The sequence below is a fragment of the Bufo bufo genome, chromosome 5, assembly GCF_905171765.1.
Source record: "Bufo bufo chromosome 5, aBufBuf1.1, whole genome shotgun sequence".
Classification (NCBI taxonomy): domain Eukaryota; kingdom Metazoa; phylum Chordata; class Amphibia; order Anura; family Bufonidae; genus Bufo; species Bufo bufo.
In genome coordinates, this window is record NC_053393.1 from 366,511,217 (window position 1) to 366,527,179 (window position 15,963).

The window sequence follows — 15,963 nt, forward strand, 5'->3', positions numbered from 1 at the left end:
CATCAGTACCGGTCATTATTGAGGCTAACAATCTAAATTCCAAAAAACCTATCAATGTACTTTTGGAGTGTAGGAGGAAACCAGAGTACTTGGAGAAAACCCATGCAAACATTGGGGAGAACATGTAAAGTCCATGTAGATGTTGCACTTAGTCAGGAACCTAGTGCTTCCAGACAACAGTGCTAACTGCTGACTTACTGTGCTGTCCTGAACAATCTGGTGAAATGTACTGCATGTGCAATGGTAACAACATTTATGATGCACATAAAATGGAAGTGCACGTGTTCATGCTCCTTATGAAGCTGTACCCAAGGCACTCAAATCCAACATAGGACCCAGGTTTCTTAAAGGAGTTGTGCGCTGTAATGATATTGATGACATATCCTGAGGATAGGTCATCAAGATCAGATTAATGATTGTCTAACTCCCAGCACCCCTGTTAATCAGATGTTTGAAGGGGTTGCAGCGCTCATGCGAGCACTGCATTCTCTTCAAAGTTTAACCGAGTGCAGGCTCCCTTGTAGTAGCAATGCACCGTAATTACAACTGCTCATTCCATTCAAGTAAATGGGACGAGCAGTTGTATTTACATTGTACTGCCACTACAGATTTGAAGACATGCTGTTAAACAGTGAAGAAGACGCGGCGCTCATACTAGCGCCGCAGTCTCTTCAAACAGCTGATCAGTTGGGGTGCTGGGATAGACCCTTGCTGATCTGATATTGATGACCTATCCTGAGGATACATTATCAATATTATTAGCTGCTACAACCCCTTAAAAGGCAGTCCCGCTTACACCTATGTAGTGGTTGATTTTCGGCTGCATCTTTCTCTTAGGTCTCTTTCATATAGACTTTATTTTTTGCCATTTAAAAACGCATGTAACTCACCATACATTTTTAATGGATTTCCCAGTGTTTTTAGTGGCATTTTATTTTTTTACATTTTGTATGTAACTTTTTTTATGTTCTGTAGAATGGACAAAATGCAAGAAAAAAACATCATAGTGGGGCAGATAGTATTTATGACAAATTTGCAGCTTAAGGTCCCATATTATGGTGGCACGCCATATTTGTTATTTTAAAAAGTGAGAAGGAAAAGAGGTGGAGCCAGCTGTGGTCCACTAGATTTGCTATAATTTACAAAAGAAACTGAAATAAATTATACTTTAAATCTACTCCCGCTCACAGCAGCTGGGATAGATTTGAATTTATAGTACATAGAACTGTCAGAAGATGCCCCAAATTTATTAATGGCGCATCTTACTTCAGGTGCTTTTTTTATTTATTTATTTTATAAATAAGACTGGTTAATGAAAGGCCCGATGCTGCTGACCCTCAAAAACAAAATGCTGTGTATTTAAACTTATCGATATATTTATATAGACTTCAGTAAAAAAAAAAGTTAAATTTACCCCACAGAAAATGTTCCAAAATTCTTTGTGTGAAACCAAACTAGCAGCGCAAGTAACACGTGACTTTCCCTACAATACTACAGTACAGTATAAAACCATAAGAGTGAAAAGTCACCTTTCTGTTCTGTCATTGCAAGTTTCATGGTATCTAAACTTGTAGGGATGACTGTTGCTTTACGTCTGAGGTTTGGATATGCTTACACCATACAGGACTCTGAAACCTGATATACTGTAATAGTATGAAAGTGATTCAGCCGTTTCATGTCTGCCTCTGAATCTTGTTACTTTTCTTCGCTCCCACAGGAATTTCTACAAGGAGACTGCAGCAAGGCTAAGCAGAAGCTAGGCTGGGCAACAAAAGTCACATTTGATGTAAGTATTCTATTGATGCATTTCAATAAGTTTAACTTTTTTAATACCTTGATGCCCAGAGCAAATTGTAACTTTTTGTAATTCTGGATTCTATGCAGATATTTTTTGTATTTACCATAGCCAGTTATTTTTTCTCCTAGTTATTCGAATTGGAGTTAAAGGGGTTGTCCGGGTTCAGAGTAACTTTTTGTAATTCTGCATTCTATGCAGATATTTTTTGTATTTACCATAGCCAGTTATTTTTTCTCCTAGTTATTCGAATTGGAGTTAAAGGGGTTGTCCGGGTTCAGAGCTGAACCCGGACATACTCTTACGGCGGGTCCATAATAGAAAAGTCCTATCCTATTTTTTGGGGTGACAAGATGACTAAAAAATTGAGCATCGCATGGTTTTTATTTATGCGGCGCTCACCGCATAGGAGATATTTTTTAATAATTTAATAGTTTGGACTTTTCGGACGCAGCGCTATGTAAAATGTTTATTTATTTATTTATTTTTTATATATTTTATATGTAAAATTGGGAAAGGGGGAATTTAAACTTAATATTTTAGGGTACTTTCACACTAGCGTTGTTCATTTCCTGCATAGAGTTCCGTCACAGGGGCTCTATACCGGAAAAGAACTGATCAGGCATATCCCCATGCATTCTGAATGAAGAGTAATCCGTTCAGAATACATCAGGATGTCTTTAGTTCAGTCATTTTGACTGATCAGGCAATAGATAAAACCGTAGCATGCTACGGTTTTATCTCCGGCGAAAAAAACTGAAGACCTGCCTGAATGCCGGATCCGGCATTTTTCCCCATAGGAATGTATTAGTGCCGGATCCGGCATTCAAAATACATGTGCAGACCGGTAAAAATGTGTAAAAAGATACAAGACAGATCCGTCTGTCCGCATGACAAGCGGAGAGACGGATCCGTTCTTGCAATGCATTTGTGAGATGGATCCGCATCCGGATGCGTCTCACAAATGCTTTCAGTCACATCCAGATCGGCGGATCCGGCAGGCAGTTCCGACGACGGAACTGCTTGCCGGATCACACTGCCACAAGTGTGAAAGTAGCCTTAGTGTTTTTTTTTTTACTTACTATTAGCCCCCTTAGGGGCTGGAACCCTTGTCCTATTCACCCTTAGGCCCCTTTCACATGGGCGAGATTTCTGCACGGGTGCAATGCTTGAGGTGAACGCATTGCACCCGCACTGAATCCGGACCCATTCACTTCTATGGGGCTGTGCACATGAGCAGTGATTTTCACGCATCACTTGTGCGTTGCGTGAAAATCGCAGCATGCTCTAGAAGTTAATGGGGCTGCGTGAAAATCGCAAGTATCCGCAAGCAAGTGCGGATGCGGTGCGATTTTCACGCATGGTTGCTAGGATGAAAGTCTATTCACTGTATTATTTTCCCTTATAACATGGTTATAAGGGAAAATAATAGCATTCTTTTAAGGCCTCCTGCACACGACCGTTGTGTGCACCCGTGGCCGTTGTGCCGTTTTCCGTTTTTTTTCGCGGACCCATTGACTTTCAATGGGTCCGTGGAAAAAACGGAAAATGCACCGTTTTGCAGCCGCATCCGTGATCCGTGTTTCATGGCCGTGAAAAAAATATGACCTGTCCTATTTTTTTCACGGCCAACGGTTCACGGACCCATTTAAGTCAATGGGTCCGTGAAAGAACACGGATGCACACAAGATTGGCATCCGTGTCCGTGATCCGTGGCCGTAGGTTAGTTTTTATACAGACGAATCCGAAGATCCGTCTGCATAAAGCTTTTTCAAAGCTGAGTTTTCACTTTGTGAAAACTCAGAACCGACAGTATATTCTAACACAGAAGCGTTCCCATGGTGATGGGGACACTTCTAGTTAGAATACACTACAAACTGTGTACAAGACTGCCCCCTGCTGCCTGGCAGCACCCGATCTCTTACAGGGGGCCGTGATCAGCACAATTAACCCCTTCAGGTGCGGCACCTGAAAGGGTTAATTGTACTATCATATCCCCCTGTAAGAGATCAGGGCTGCCAGGCAGCAGGGGGCAGACCCTCCCCCCCCCTCCCCAGTTTGAATATCATTGGTGGCCAGTGCGGCCCCCCCCCCCCTCCCTCTATTGTAATAATTCGTTGGTGGCACAGTGTGCGCCCCCCCCCCCCTTCCTCCCTCTATTGTAATAAATCGTTGGTGGCACAGTGTGCGCCCCCCATTGCCCCCCCCCTCCCCCCTCTATAGCATTAACAACGTTGGTGGCCAGTGTGCGGCCTCCCATCTCCCCCCCCCCCATCATTGGTGGCAGCGGAGTTCCGATCAGAGTCCCAGTTTAATCGCTGGGGCTCCGATCGGTAACCATGGCAACCAGGACGCTACTACAGTCCTCGTTGCCATGGTTACTTAGCAATAGTACAATAGTAGAAGATTCATACTTACCTGCTGCTGCGATGTTCGTGTCCGGCCAGGAGCTCCACCTACTGGTAAGTGACAGGGTCTGTGCGGCGCATTGCTAAATGAACCGTCACTTGCCAGTAGGAGGAGCTCCCGGCCGGACACGAACATCACAGCTCCCAGGTAAGTATGAATCTTTTACTATTGTACTATTGCTAGTAACCCGCTGCCACCAATGATCGGGGGGGGGGGGGGGGGCGCAAGATGGGAGGCCGCACACTGGCCACCAATGTTGTTAATGCTATAGAGGGAGGGGGGCCAATGATTGCCACCAACGATTTATTACAATAGAGGGAGGAAGGGGGGGGGGGGGGGCGCACACTGTGCCACCAACGAATTATTACAATGAAGGGGGGGGCGGGGGGGGGGGCACACTGTGCCACCAACGAATTATTACAATAGAGGGAGGAAGGGGGGGGGGTGCATACTGTGCCACCAACGATTTATTACAATGGAGGAAGGGGGGGGGGGCCGCACTGGCCACCAATGATATTCAAACTGGGGAGGGGGGGGGGGGGTCTGCCCCCTGCTGCCTGGCAGCCCTGATCTCTTACAGGGGGATATGATAGTACAATTAACCACTTCAGGTGCGGCACCTGAGGGGTTAATTGTGCTGATCACGGCCCCCTGTAAGAGATCGGATGCTGCTAGGCAGCAGGGGGCAGTCATGTACACAGTTTGTAGTATATTCTAACTAGAAGCGTCCCCCTCACAATGGGAACGCCTCTGTGTTAGAATATACTGTCGGAAATGAGGTTTCACGATCTAACTCATATCCGACAGTATATTCTAACATAGAGGCGTTCCCATGGTGATGGGGACGCTTCAAGTTAAAATATACCATCGGATTGGAGAAAACTCCGATCCGATGGTATAAAAGGGACTCCGGACTTTACATTGAAAGTCAATGGGGACGGATCCGTTTGAAATGGCACCATATTGTGTCAACGTCAAACGGATCCGTCCCCATTGACTTGCATTGTAATTCAGGACGGATCCGTTTGGCTCCGCACGGCCAGGCGGACACCAAAATGACTTTTTTTTCATGTCCGTGGATCCTCCAAAAATCAAGGAAGACCCACGGACGAAAAAACGGTCACGGATCACGGACCTACGGACCCTGTTTTTGCGGACCGTGAAAAAAAACGTTCGTGTGCAGGAGGCCTAATACAGAATGCTTAGTAGGTCAATTGAGGGTTAAAAAATAAAAATAAAATTAACTCACCTCCTCCAACTGATCGCGTAGCTGCCGGTCTCCTGTTCTTTCTTATTTCTTCACCAATGTTTATTATACTGGGGTGTTGGGGGAGGGGGGGGCACACTGCGCCGCCAATGTTTATTATACTGGGGTTTGGGGGTACCGCACCTGAGGGGTTAACTGCCACGGATCGCAGCTCCCTGTCATAGAGGTCGGGTGCCGGCTATTTGATTCCGGCATCCGCCTCCTGTATTTGTATTAACAGGTCAGTTATCTTCATTGGTGGCGCAGTGGCCACAGCCCCTCCCCTCCTCCTCCTGTCTTTCTTCTTACTGGCAGCGGAGACTCCTTCTCCACTGCGCTGCTGAGAAGAACATCGGTGGCGGGGCAGAGAACTATCATCTCCTGTGCCCCGCCGCTGTATTCAAATGCAGAGCTGCGGCGGCGGGTCTAGTCGCAAATGGCGACAAGACTAAAAAGTCTTGTCGCCATTTGTAAATTCTAAGTTCTTTTGTTTTCAATAACACACTGCCGGGCGGAAAATTCTCCGATGTGAGTAGTCATTTCCTATGTATCTAGATGGACCAAGAAGTAGGGACCAGCAGGGCGCAGAAAGGAATCCCGCCCATCAGTGCCAGTGACGTCACCAGGCTTTCTGGCAGCCGCATGGAGAGCCCGATACGTCACCCGATCTCCAAAAAATGCCTTTGCCCTGTGCGATTTAGCGCAGGGCAAAGGAGAGCATCGGAGCATGAACTGCTCCGATGCTCCTGTCAGGGGGGCTGCCTGGGTGAAAATGGAGGAATGTCCAGGTTCAGCTCTGAACCCGGACAACCCCTTTAATATCTTTTATAGGATAGATAGATGTTATTGTATTATTATTTTCAAGTTCTACTGTTAGGCCTCATGCACAGGACCGTGCCGTTTTTTGCGGTCCGCAAACCGCGGATCCACAAAAAACGGAAGCCGTCCGTGTTGCCTTCCGCAATTTGCGGAACAGGCGCCGGCAATATAAATGCCTATTCTTGTCCGCAAAGCGCGGACAAGAATAGGACATGTTATATTTTTTTAGCGGGGCCGCGGAACGGAGCCACGGATGCGGACAGCACACAGAGTGCTGTCCGCATCTTTTGCGGCCCCATTGAATTGAATGGGTCCACATCCGAGCCGCCAAAGCGGCGGCTCGGATGCGGACCCAAACAACGGTCGTGTGCATGAGGCCTTAGTTTGTCAGACATATTAATGAGGTTGTCTAGTGATTACCCGTTTTGCATGGTGTACCATCACAGTGTGATACCTTAAAAATTCCTTTCTGCGCCCTGCTGGTCCCTACTTCTTGGTCCATCTAGATGCATAGGAAAGGACCACTCAGCCAATCACTGGTTCACGGTTGAGATGGGCCACTACTGTGACCAGTGATTGTAATTTCCGGTGTGTTGATAAGTACCAGGAAGATAGAGGCCAGCTAGGGACCGAAAAGCATCAGAATAGGGGGGAGGGGGCTGGCTTGTATCGGGAATTTGACTTATTTATTATATTACACCCTTCTGAACCTTTTTCAAAATTTGTAAAGTATCTGAACAACTGTTTTAACCCCAAAAATGAATCCTCTAATTCTGACAGCTTTAATATTAACAGTAAAGACTCAATTTTACTTTTAAAGATTGTTTAGAGAAATGTACAAGAGCAAATAAAGATGACGTGCACCAAACCAAAAAAATTGAGGATTATTGTTTACTGTTCATTTGGGCCCTGTAATACATGGGGATTTTGGTGTGGAAACGCATGACAATATGCACAAAAATTGAAGCTGTCTAAAAGAAAAAACTGACTTTACTTTCATAGGAACCAATCGCAGCACAGCTTTCATTTCCTATTTTGCTGTTGAAAAAATGAAAGTTGTGCTATGGGCCATTTTCATAAATCTGTTCTCTTCTCAGGAAAACTTTTAGCCCCCCACCCCCCAATCACAGAAAATCCTGTGACATCAGAAGCAATGACTTATACACTAGGAAACACAGTCCTCAATATGAGTGTTATGAGGGGCATTTATCATGTGATTTACATCACTGTTGTGGCTTTAAAAATCATCATTTGCAACTTTTTGAGCTATTCAGCACTTTTCTAAAGTGGCGAGAAAAGGAGTGGGGCTTAGCAGTAGGGGCTGGGCCTATCGCGGCTTCACTGGATTCAATATAATTAATGCTAGAAACAAGTTATAGCTCAAGTCTAGTGACTGGTGTTGATTTCAGTTTCTGGTGCACAGAGTTCCACAGATGTGCCTGATTTATTAACCTCTTAGTGACCAACCTGTTTTGGGCCTTACTGACCAAGCATTTGCCTTCCAAGAGCTATAACTTTTTTATTTTTCAAACTCAAAAACACAAATGCAATAGCACTCTGCAACCAGCATTCTGCCCTGCCTCTATGCTGAATGAGGCATTGGTGTACATCCTGGCCAAAGCGTAATAAGCCGCTCACCACGTCAAGGTCGCCTCTATGAGTGGTCCCTAACACTAGTTCCTACCTGTTTATAGGCCATGACAGCCACACAAAGTCCAGGGAGAGCAGGTACAGCATGCATGCCAGGCACACTCTGCTTTTAACCCCGTTCGGTGCCGTGACAGCTTTCATCGGATCCAGTATGAAACTGAGTCAGTATAAAACTGAGTCTACTTTTACAACGCCTACCAGTAGCCATTTGGCTCCAGGAGAAGTATATAGTGGGCTCAGCATGCATGTTGGTACTTGCATCCCTGGATCCGATGAAAGCTGTCACGGCACCGGACGGGGTTAAAAGCAGAGTGTGCCTGGCATGCATGCTGTACCTGCGCTCCCTGGACTTTGTGTGGCTGTCATGGCCCATAAACAGGTAGGAACTAGTGTTAGGGACCACTCATAGAGGCGACCTTGACGTGGTGAGTGGCTTATTACTCTTTGGCCAAAATGTACACCAATGCCTCATTCAACATCCAGCATAGAGGCAGGGCAAAGTGCTGGTTGCAGAGTGCTATTGCATTTGTGTTTTTGAGTTTGTATGTGTATTTCACCATAGCGATGTGCACCTGCATACAGGGTTGTGCTGACTGAATCCCCCACATTTTTTATTTTTCGGTCTATGTAGCTGTATGAGGGCTTGTATTTTGTGGGACAAGTTGTAGTTTTTAATTGTGCCATTTTGGGGTACACATAATTTTCTGATTAACTTTTATTAACTCTTTCTGGGAGGGAAATGGGAACAAACACCAATACTGAGATTTTACGTTTTAATTTTTTCAGCGTTCATTTTTCATCATAAATCACATAATATCTTTATTCTCTTGGTCGGTATGATTACAGCGATACCAAACACATATAGTTTTACTACTTTTGTGCAATAAACCCCCTTTTTTCGCATCGTCACATCCCAATACCCAAACTTTTTTATTTTTCTTTCTATGGAGTTGTGTGAGGGCTTGATTTTTGAAGGACGACTTGGTATCATTTTGGATTAAATAACACTTTTTAATCGCTTATTAAATTTTTCGGTGGCGACTAAGAAAAATCAGCAATTGTGGCATTGTTTTTTTTTTTTTGTTTTTTTACAGCATTCACCATAATGGATAATTCACATGATATTTGTATAGTGAGGGCCATTATGGATGCGGTGATACCAAACATTTGGGGGAGATTGTATTTTTGCAATTTATTTTCATTGAAAAGCTTATTTTCAACAGAATTTTTTTTTTTTATTGGAATTTTTTTATTCAATGGTTTGTTTGTTTGTTTTTGCTTTTTTTAACCACCTAATAGTCCCACTAGGGGACTATAACAGGTAATGCTTTAATTGTTTCTAAAATACAGTGCACTATCCCTATAGTGCATTTCATTTTAATGTCCATGCTATACTGACATTGACCAGCAGCCTGCGCCAGAGAGGCGCAGCCTGCTGGGCAACACTTAAGGCAGGCTTAGGGCCTACACCAGGTCCCAGCCTGCCCATACACACATCAGCACCCCGGTGTTCACATTTACAGGGCGTCGATAGGAGTCCGCTCCCTCTGTCACCACTTACATGCGGTGGGCTCCATTGCCCGCGAGACTTAAGGGTTCAAACAGCCCGGATCGGCACTCCTGCTGGTCTTGGCTGTTGAAGCAGGAGCGCAGATCTCATGTGAGAGCCAAGCACCCCCTCCCCGCTGCACAGCGCTGCCGTAAAAAAGGTGGCAGCCCAGCCTAAGGCTTAGTCACTACCATAAAAAGGCGTATGGGTGGTCACTAAGGCGTTAAAAAGGATCTGCCTCTTAATAACTTTGTTTTCCGTCCTGGAAAACGGAAACCAGACGGATCCGTTATGCTGGTCCATATACTTCTATTATGACGGATCAAAACAGAATGCCTCTTAAAGGCTCCCGTTCTGCATTCCGTATAGCATTCTGTTATATTCCATTATATTCCATTATAACGGAATTCTTACATCATCCAAACCCAAAACTGTAAAGTTCGGGTTCTCTAATCCCTACTGCCCGACTATCGGGCCGTGTAAACAGTACAGTACACACCATTCAGATTAAAGCAAGACCAATACAGAAGTTGGTCTTTTATGCCTTAAGCAACCCTGCCATACAGGGTTCAGAGCACATCCTGCCGTGATATACTGTGTATTTAGTTCAGAAATACATTGTTTTTCTTAGGCTGGGTTCACATCAAGATTTAACATATACAAAAAACATATAAGTTAACCAGATGCCTCACTCAGACTGGTGGCATCCGTTCACCATAGAGTTCCACTGTAAAAAAAATAATATATATATATATATATATATATATATATATATATATATATATATATTTTTTTTTTTTTTTTTTTTTTTACTGGACGCTGCAGGAAACAAGAACGTGGTGTGCTGTGTTCTAATTCTATACGTCAAACTGAGTCATAAAACGTGATGTGAACCCACTCTTACTGCACAATACACGTTTTATACAACCCTAGCCTTGTTGCCCATAACAACCAGAACAGCTTAAAAAGTAAAAGCTGCGCTCTTAATGGTTGGTATGTTCAGCAAAGCCAGATTTCCTGTAAAACAATTTGGTAAATGAGGGCTATTGTGTCGAGTACACTGATGTCTAATAGCAACTGTCACCTTCCTGTGAAGTCCCCGATAGATGCCATACCAGACTCTAAAGACTAAAACAGAGCTCTGGCGGGTGCGTCTGTCAGGTCACTGAGACTCAGTATATCGAGCTGCTGAGTTGCTGGCGATAATGAAAGTAATATTAGTTCTTCATGATGTGATTAACATTTTCATTCTAAATATCATAGGAAGTATTGAAAAGGGTTGTGATTTTCAGGCCATTAGGATGGGTTGGGGTTGGGTTAAGAACAAGGGACACTCTTATTTTGTGTGGTTGACGGATTGGCTCCGGATGCATTCAGGGTGCGATCAGTGAAACTCGCACCATTTTGCAAGCAAGTTCAGTCCGTTTTTTCTGCGATTGCGTTCAGTTGTTAAGTTTTTTCCGCGCAGGTGCAATACGTTTTGATGCGTTTTTCACGAGCGTGATAAAAAACGTAAGCTTTACAAACAACATCTCTTAGCAAACATCAGTGAAAAACGCATTGCATTCGCACTTGCTTGTGGATTCAATGCGTTTTTCACTTCTATGGGGCCAGGGCTGCGTGAAAAACGCAGAATATAGAACATGCTGCGTTTTTCACGCAACAAAGAACTGATGTTCAGTGTGGATGCTATGCGTTCACGTCACGCATTGCACCTGCACGGAAAACACGCTCGTGTGAAAGGGGCCTTAGGCCTGTATTAGACATGCAGATCAGCATTTCGATTAGCAGGAAAGGTAGTGCTCCTTCCCGACAATCGCATCAGTAGAGAAGAACGCTGCTATTACATGCAGCAATCTCCTCAGCAGTATGGGGAGGAACAATCCCTAATGCCGTCGCTCGTCCGCATACAGAATCATTATTTGCTGGCAGCAGCCTGTGATTAAACCAGATAGCGACTCATCTCCCTTTTTTTTAATCTGTTTTTATTTTCTGATGGCAGATTTTTTTATTTTTATTTCCTGAACATGATTATGGGGGCGGCCTCTTGCCTGAGTTGTTCTTAGTAGCATTAAGAAGATTGTTTTACAGCAGCCCCATGATCCTTAGACACAATGGACTAGAGGGGACCTCAGTGACTTCAATGGGATAGTTTTCTAGTCATGCTCTGTGCCCTCTGCAGAGGTCATTGTACAAAGATAGAATAGATAAGCTCTGACAATCATCTACTGAGAATAGTGGATCCGGTCTTATCTATACACAGAGGTGATATCATTACAGGCAGGATTAGAATGACAAATAAGCAGATAAATGTAGTAAAGTGATCTATACAGACCAAAAAGTGGCGCCTATTATTAGGCTTAGTGGCCAGTGTGAAAACTGCAGGATTTTATGGGTTTTGTTTAAATATGGATATGGACATGGAAAATTAAAAAAATATTAAATTCTTTAAAAATATGTTAAACCTAAAAACGTGATTTAAATAATGGGTCCATTCCCTTTAGTTCTGTTTCCATGTATGCTAGCCACCTGTACTAAGACTAGCTAACACTGATTTCTTTCATTGCAGGAACTGGTAAAAGAGATGGTAGAAGCAGATATTCATCTGATGGAAACCAATCCCAATGCCTGAAACAGCACTGCCTACTGAACCCTTCAGAATCAATTAGGGCAACTTGTTAAACCACTTCAGCCCATCATTCTATAAATATATATTAAATGATATTTGTTTTCTGACCTGCGTGCATATAACTGGTGCACAGTGCTCGCAGTCACACGTGTCCTTTTTGTATTATGGGAAAACTTTGTTGGGATTTTTGTTATGTTTCCTTTGTTACTGTTTCTTGGGTTTCTTTTCCTCCGCATTCTGTGCTCATCTATTATGATATGATTATGATGGTTCCCGTTTTTTTCTATCTCTTTCACATTGGTTCTTTCTTAATAAATTGCTTTGTAAAAAATAAAAATGCTAAAGAATCATTTTTTTCTATTTTGTCCATATAGGTAAGCAAAAAAAGTCACTAATAATTTTTAATAAAATTCTGAACGATTCATATCAGAACGTGGAAAAGCAAGCATTCTGCCATGCAATCAGCTCCACATAGGTTTATACACAGCATTCAGCAGCCTAAAAAGGGTTGTCCGGGTTCAGAGCTGAACCCGGACATACCTCCATTTCCCCCCCAGCAGCCCCCCTGACTTGAGCATTAGAGCAGTTCATGCTCCGATGTTCTCCTTTGCCCTGCGCTAAATCGCGCTGGGCAAAGGCCTTTTTTGGAGATCCGGTGACGTAACAGGGGGGTCACCATGGGGCTGCCAGGAAGCCCGGTGACGTCACCGGCACTGATGGGCGGGATTTAGCGCTGCCCTAGCCAGTATTACGGCTAGGGCAGCGCTAAAGCCCGCCCATCAGAGCCGGTGAAGTCACCAAACACACTGCAGGGCGGAAGTTTCCCCCCGGCAGTGTGTTATGATAAACAAAAGAGCCCGTGCCGTGCGCAATCTAGCGCAGGGCAAGGGAGCGCATCGGAGCATGAGATGCTCTGATGCTAGCCTCAGGGGGGGCTGCCTAGGTGAAAATAAGGGTATGTCTGGGTTCAGCTCTGAATCCGGACAACCCCTTTAAAACATCCGGCAAGTTATTGTATTCCACATATCAAAACCAGATATTCTGTGTGCAGACAGGCAATGGCCATTTGTTTACTTAGGTATACGCTTGTACACTGCTCAAAAAAATTAAGGGAACACAAAAATAACACATTCTAGATCTGAATTAATTAAATATTCTTCTGAAATACTTTGTTCTTTACATAGTTGAATGTGCTGACAACAAAATCACACAAAAAAAAAAAATGGAAATCAAATTTTTCAACCCATGGAGGTCTGGATTTGGAGTCACACTCAAAATTAAAGTGGAAAAACACACTACAGGCTGATCCAACTTTGATGTAATGTCCTTAAAACAAGTCAAAATGAGGCTCATTAGTGTGTGTGGCCTCCACGTGCCTGTATGACCTCCCTACAACGCCTGTGCATGCTCCTGATGAGGTGGCGGACGGTCTCCTGAGGGATCTACTCCCAGACCTGGACTAAAGCATCTGCCAACTCCTGGACAGTCTGTGGTGCAACGTGACGTTGGTGGATAGAGCGAGACATGATGTCCCAGATGTGCTCAATTGGATTCAGGTCTGGGGAACGGGCGGGCCAGTCCATAGCATCAATGCCTTCGTCTTGCAGGAACTGCTGACACACTCCAGCCACATGAGGTCTAGCATTGTCTTGCATTAGGAGGAACCCAGGGCCAACCACACCAGCATATGGTCTCACAAGGGGTCTGAGGATCTCATCTCGGTACCTAATGGCAGTCAGGCTACCTCTGGCGAGCACATGGAGGGCTGTGCGGCCCTCCAAAGAAATGCCACCCCACACCATTACTGACCCAATGCCAAACCGGTCATGCTGGAGGATGTTGCAGGCAGCAGAACGTTCTCCACGGCGTCTCCAGACTCTGTCTCGTCTGTCACATGTGCTCAGTGTGAACCTGCTTTCATCTGTAAAGAGCACAGGGCGCCAGTGGCGAATTTGCCAATCTTGGTGTTCTCTGGCAAATGCCAAACGTCCTGCACGGTGTTGGGCTGTAAGCACAACCCCCACCTGTAGACGTCGGGCCCTCATATCACCCTCATGGAGTCTGTTTCTGACCGTTTGAGCAGACACATGCACATTTGTGGCCTGCTGGAGGTCATTTTGCAGGGCTCTGGCAGTGCTCCTCCTGTTCCTCCTTGCACAAAGGCGGAGGTAGCAGTCCTGCTGCTGGGTTGTTTCCCTCCTACGGCCTCCTCCACGTCTCCTGATGTACTGGCCTGTCTCCTGGTAGCGCCTCCATGCTCTGGACACTACGCTGACAGACACAGCAAACCTTCTTGCCACAGCTCGCATTGATGTGCCATCCTGGATAAGCTGCACTACCTGAGCCACTTGTGTGGGTTGTAGACTCCGTCTCATGCTTCCACTAGAGTGAAAGCACCGCCAGCATTCAAAAGTGACCAAAACATCAGCCAGGAAGCATAGGAACTGAGAAGTGGTCTGTGTTCACCACCTGCAGAACCACTTCTTTATTGGGGGTGTCTTGCTAATTGCCTATAATTTCCACCTGTTGTCTATCCCATTTGCACAACAGCATGTGAAATTGATTGTCCCTCAGTGTTGCTTCCTAAGTGGACAGTTTGATTTCACAGAAGCGTGATTGACTTGGAGTTACATTGTGTTGTTTAAGTGTTCCCTTAATTTTTTTGAGCAGTGTATAATAGGGAACTGCTTTATAAGCTACTACACTGGGAACAAACTCATTATTTGCTTTCCTACATGAACATTTTTTCAGTGTACAAATCCTAATGGTTGATATGGAGCCAATAAAAATCATTGTGCATCCCAGAATTCAATAATTTTAATAAAAAAACTAAGCGGGTCATTTTATTAAGACTGGCGTTTAATACGTCGGTCTTAATAAGCCCTTTGCGATGGCGGTGGATCTGCCCAAGTTATGAAGAGGCGCCGGCCTGTACATACCTTCGGCGCATCCACCACTGGTCTAAATGTAAGCCAGCTTCCTTGCTGGCTTAAATTTAGACCATTTTCTATGCCTAAAACAGGGCCCCTAAATGAGGCCCCTTCCCCAGCCATGCCACCTGGTGTGTGTGGGAAAAAAAGTCGCAGATTGTTGCGTAAATAACCTTTGGGCCTTAATCTGCACCAGGTATATCTGATAGTAAATGACCCCCATAGTGGATAGGAATTCATATTGAAAATTAATTTTATGTGTCATACTAGAACCTGTCAGCGTGCAATCTGCAGGCAGCCTGTTATAGAGCAGGAGGTGCTGAGCAGATCGATATATAGTTTTGTGGGAAAAGATTCAGCAAACTTGTAATTTATACATTTAAATATCTTCTCCTTCTATGCTTTGGAGTCATGTGGGCGGTCCTATCATTGATTGACAGCTAATTTGCATGACTAAAGGAACACTCGTTAGATTTTATCTGGCGGTGTAAAGGTGCTGCCGATTCCCGGATGAAAAACGCATTGGGTAATCGCACCTTTCATGCGGTCACCTAAATTACCATTTGCCGGCAGCAGATCGTGCCACCTAAACACGCTCTGCTACCAGCAAACAATGATTATGTATGGGGACGAGCGATGGCATTAGCGAATTGTCACGTGTAAAGAGGGAAGGCTGTCAATCACTGACTCCTCAGCATAGATAGAGCAGGGGTTTAAATGAATATATTCCAAGCTTTACTGAATCAGTATATCAGTCTGCTGAGCTCCTCCTGTTCTGTACCGTACTGCCTGTAGACTGCAGTGCATTTCCTGGTGACAGGTTCTCTTTAATACCTATTTAAAGCACTGATTCAAATTGGGGCATGGCGGGAGCAGAGTGTGGGCATAAATGATGATTTAAATCTATGCCAGCTATGAACTGGCATAGATTTCATT

At 44.6% G+C, this 15,963-nt stretch overlaps 1 protein-coding gene across 2 annotated transcripts in view; it reads left to right on the top strand.

Annotated features, from left to right (window-relative positions):
* The window catches only part of GMDS (GDP-mannose 4,6-dehydratase), a 543,088-nt gene extending 530,682 nt beyond the window's left edge, over positions 1-12,406 (top strand). The window contains exons 11-12 of one of the 2 annotated variants that reach the window (XM_040432856.1): positions 1,718-1,786; positions 12,038-12,405. In XM_040432856.1, coding sequence (XP_040288790.1) covers positions 1,718-1,786; positions 12,038-12,100 — 132 coding nt within the window. In that variant the 3' untranslated portion in view covers positions 12,101-12,405. Of the gene's footprint in view, positions 1-1,717; positions 1,787-12,037 lie in introns of both variants that reach the window. The other variant, XM_040432857.1, reaches the window with a different exon arrangement.
* Positions 12,407-15,963: the final 3,557 nt, after the last annotated feature.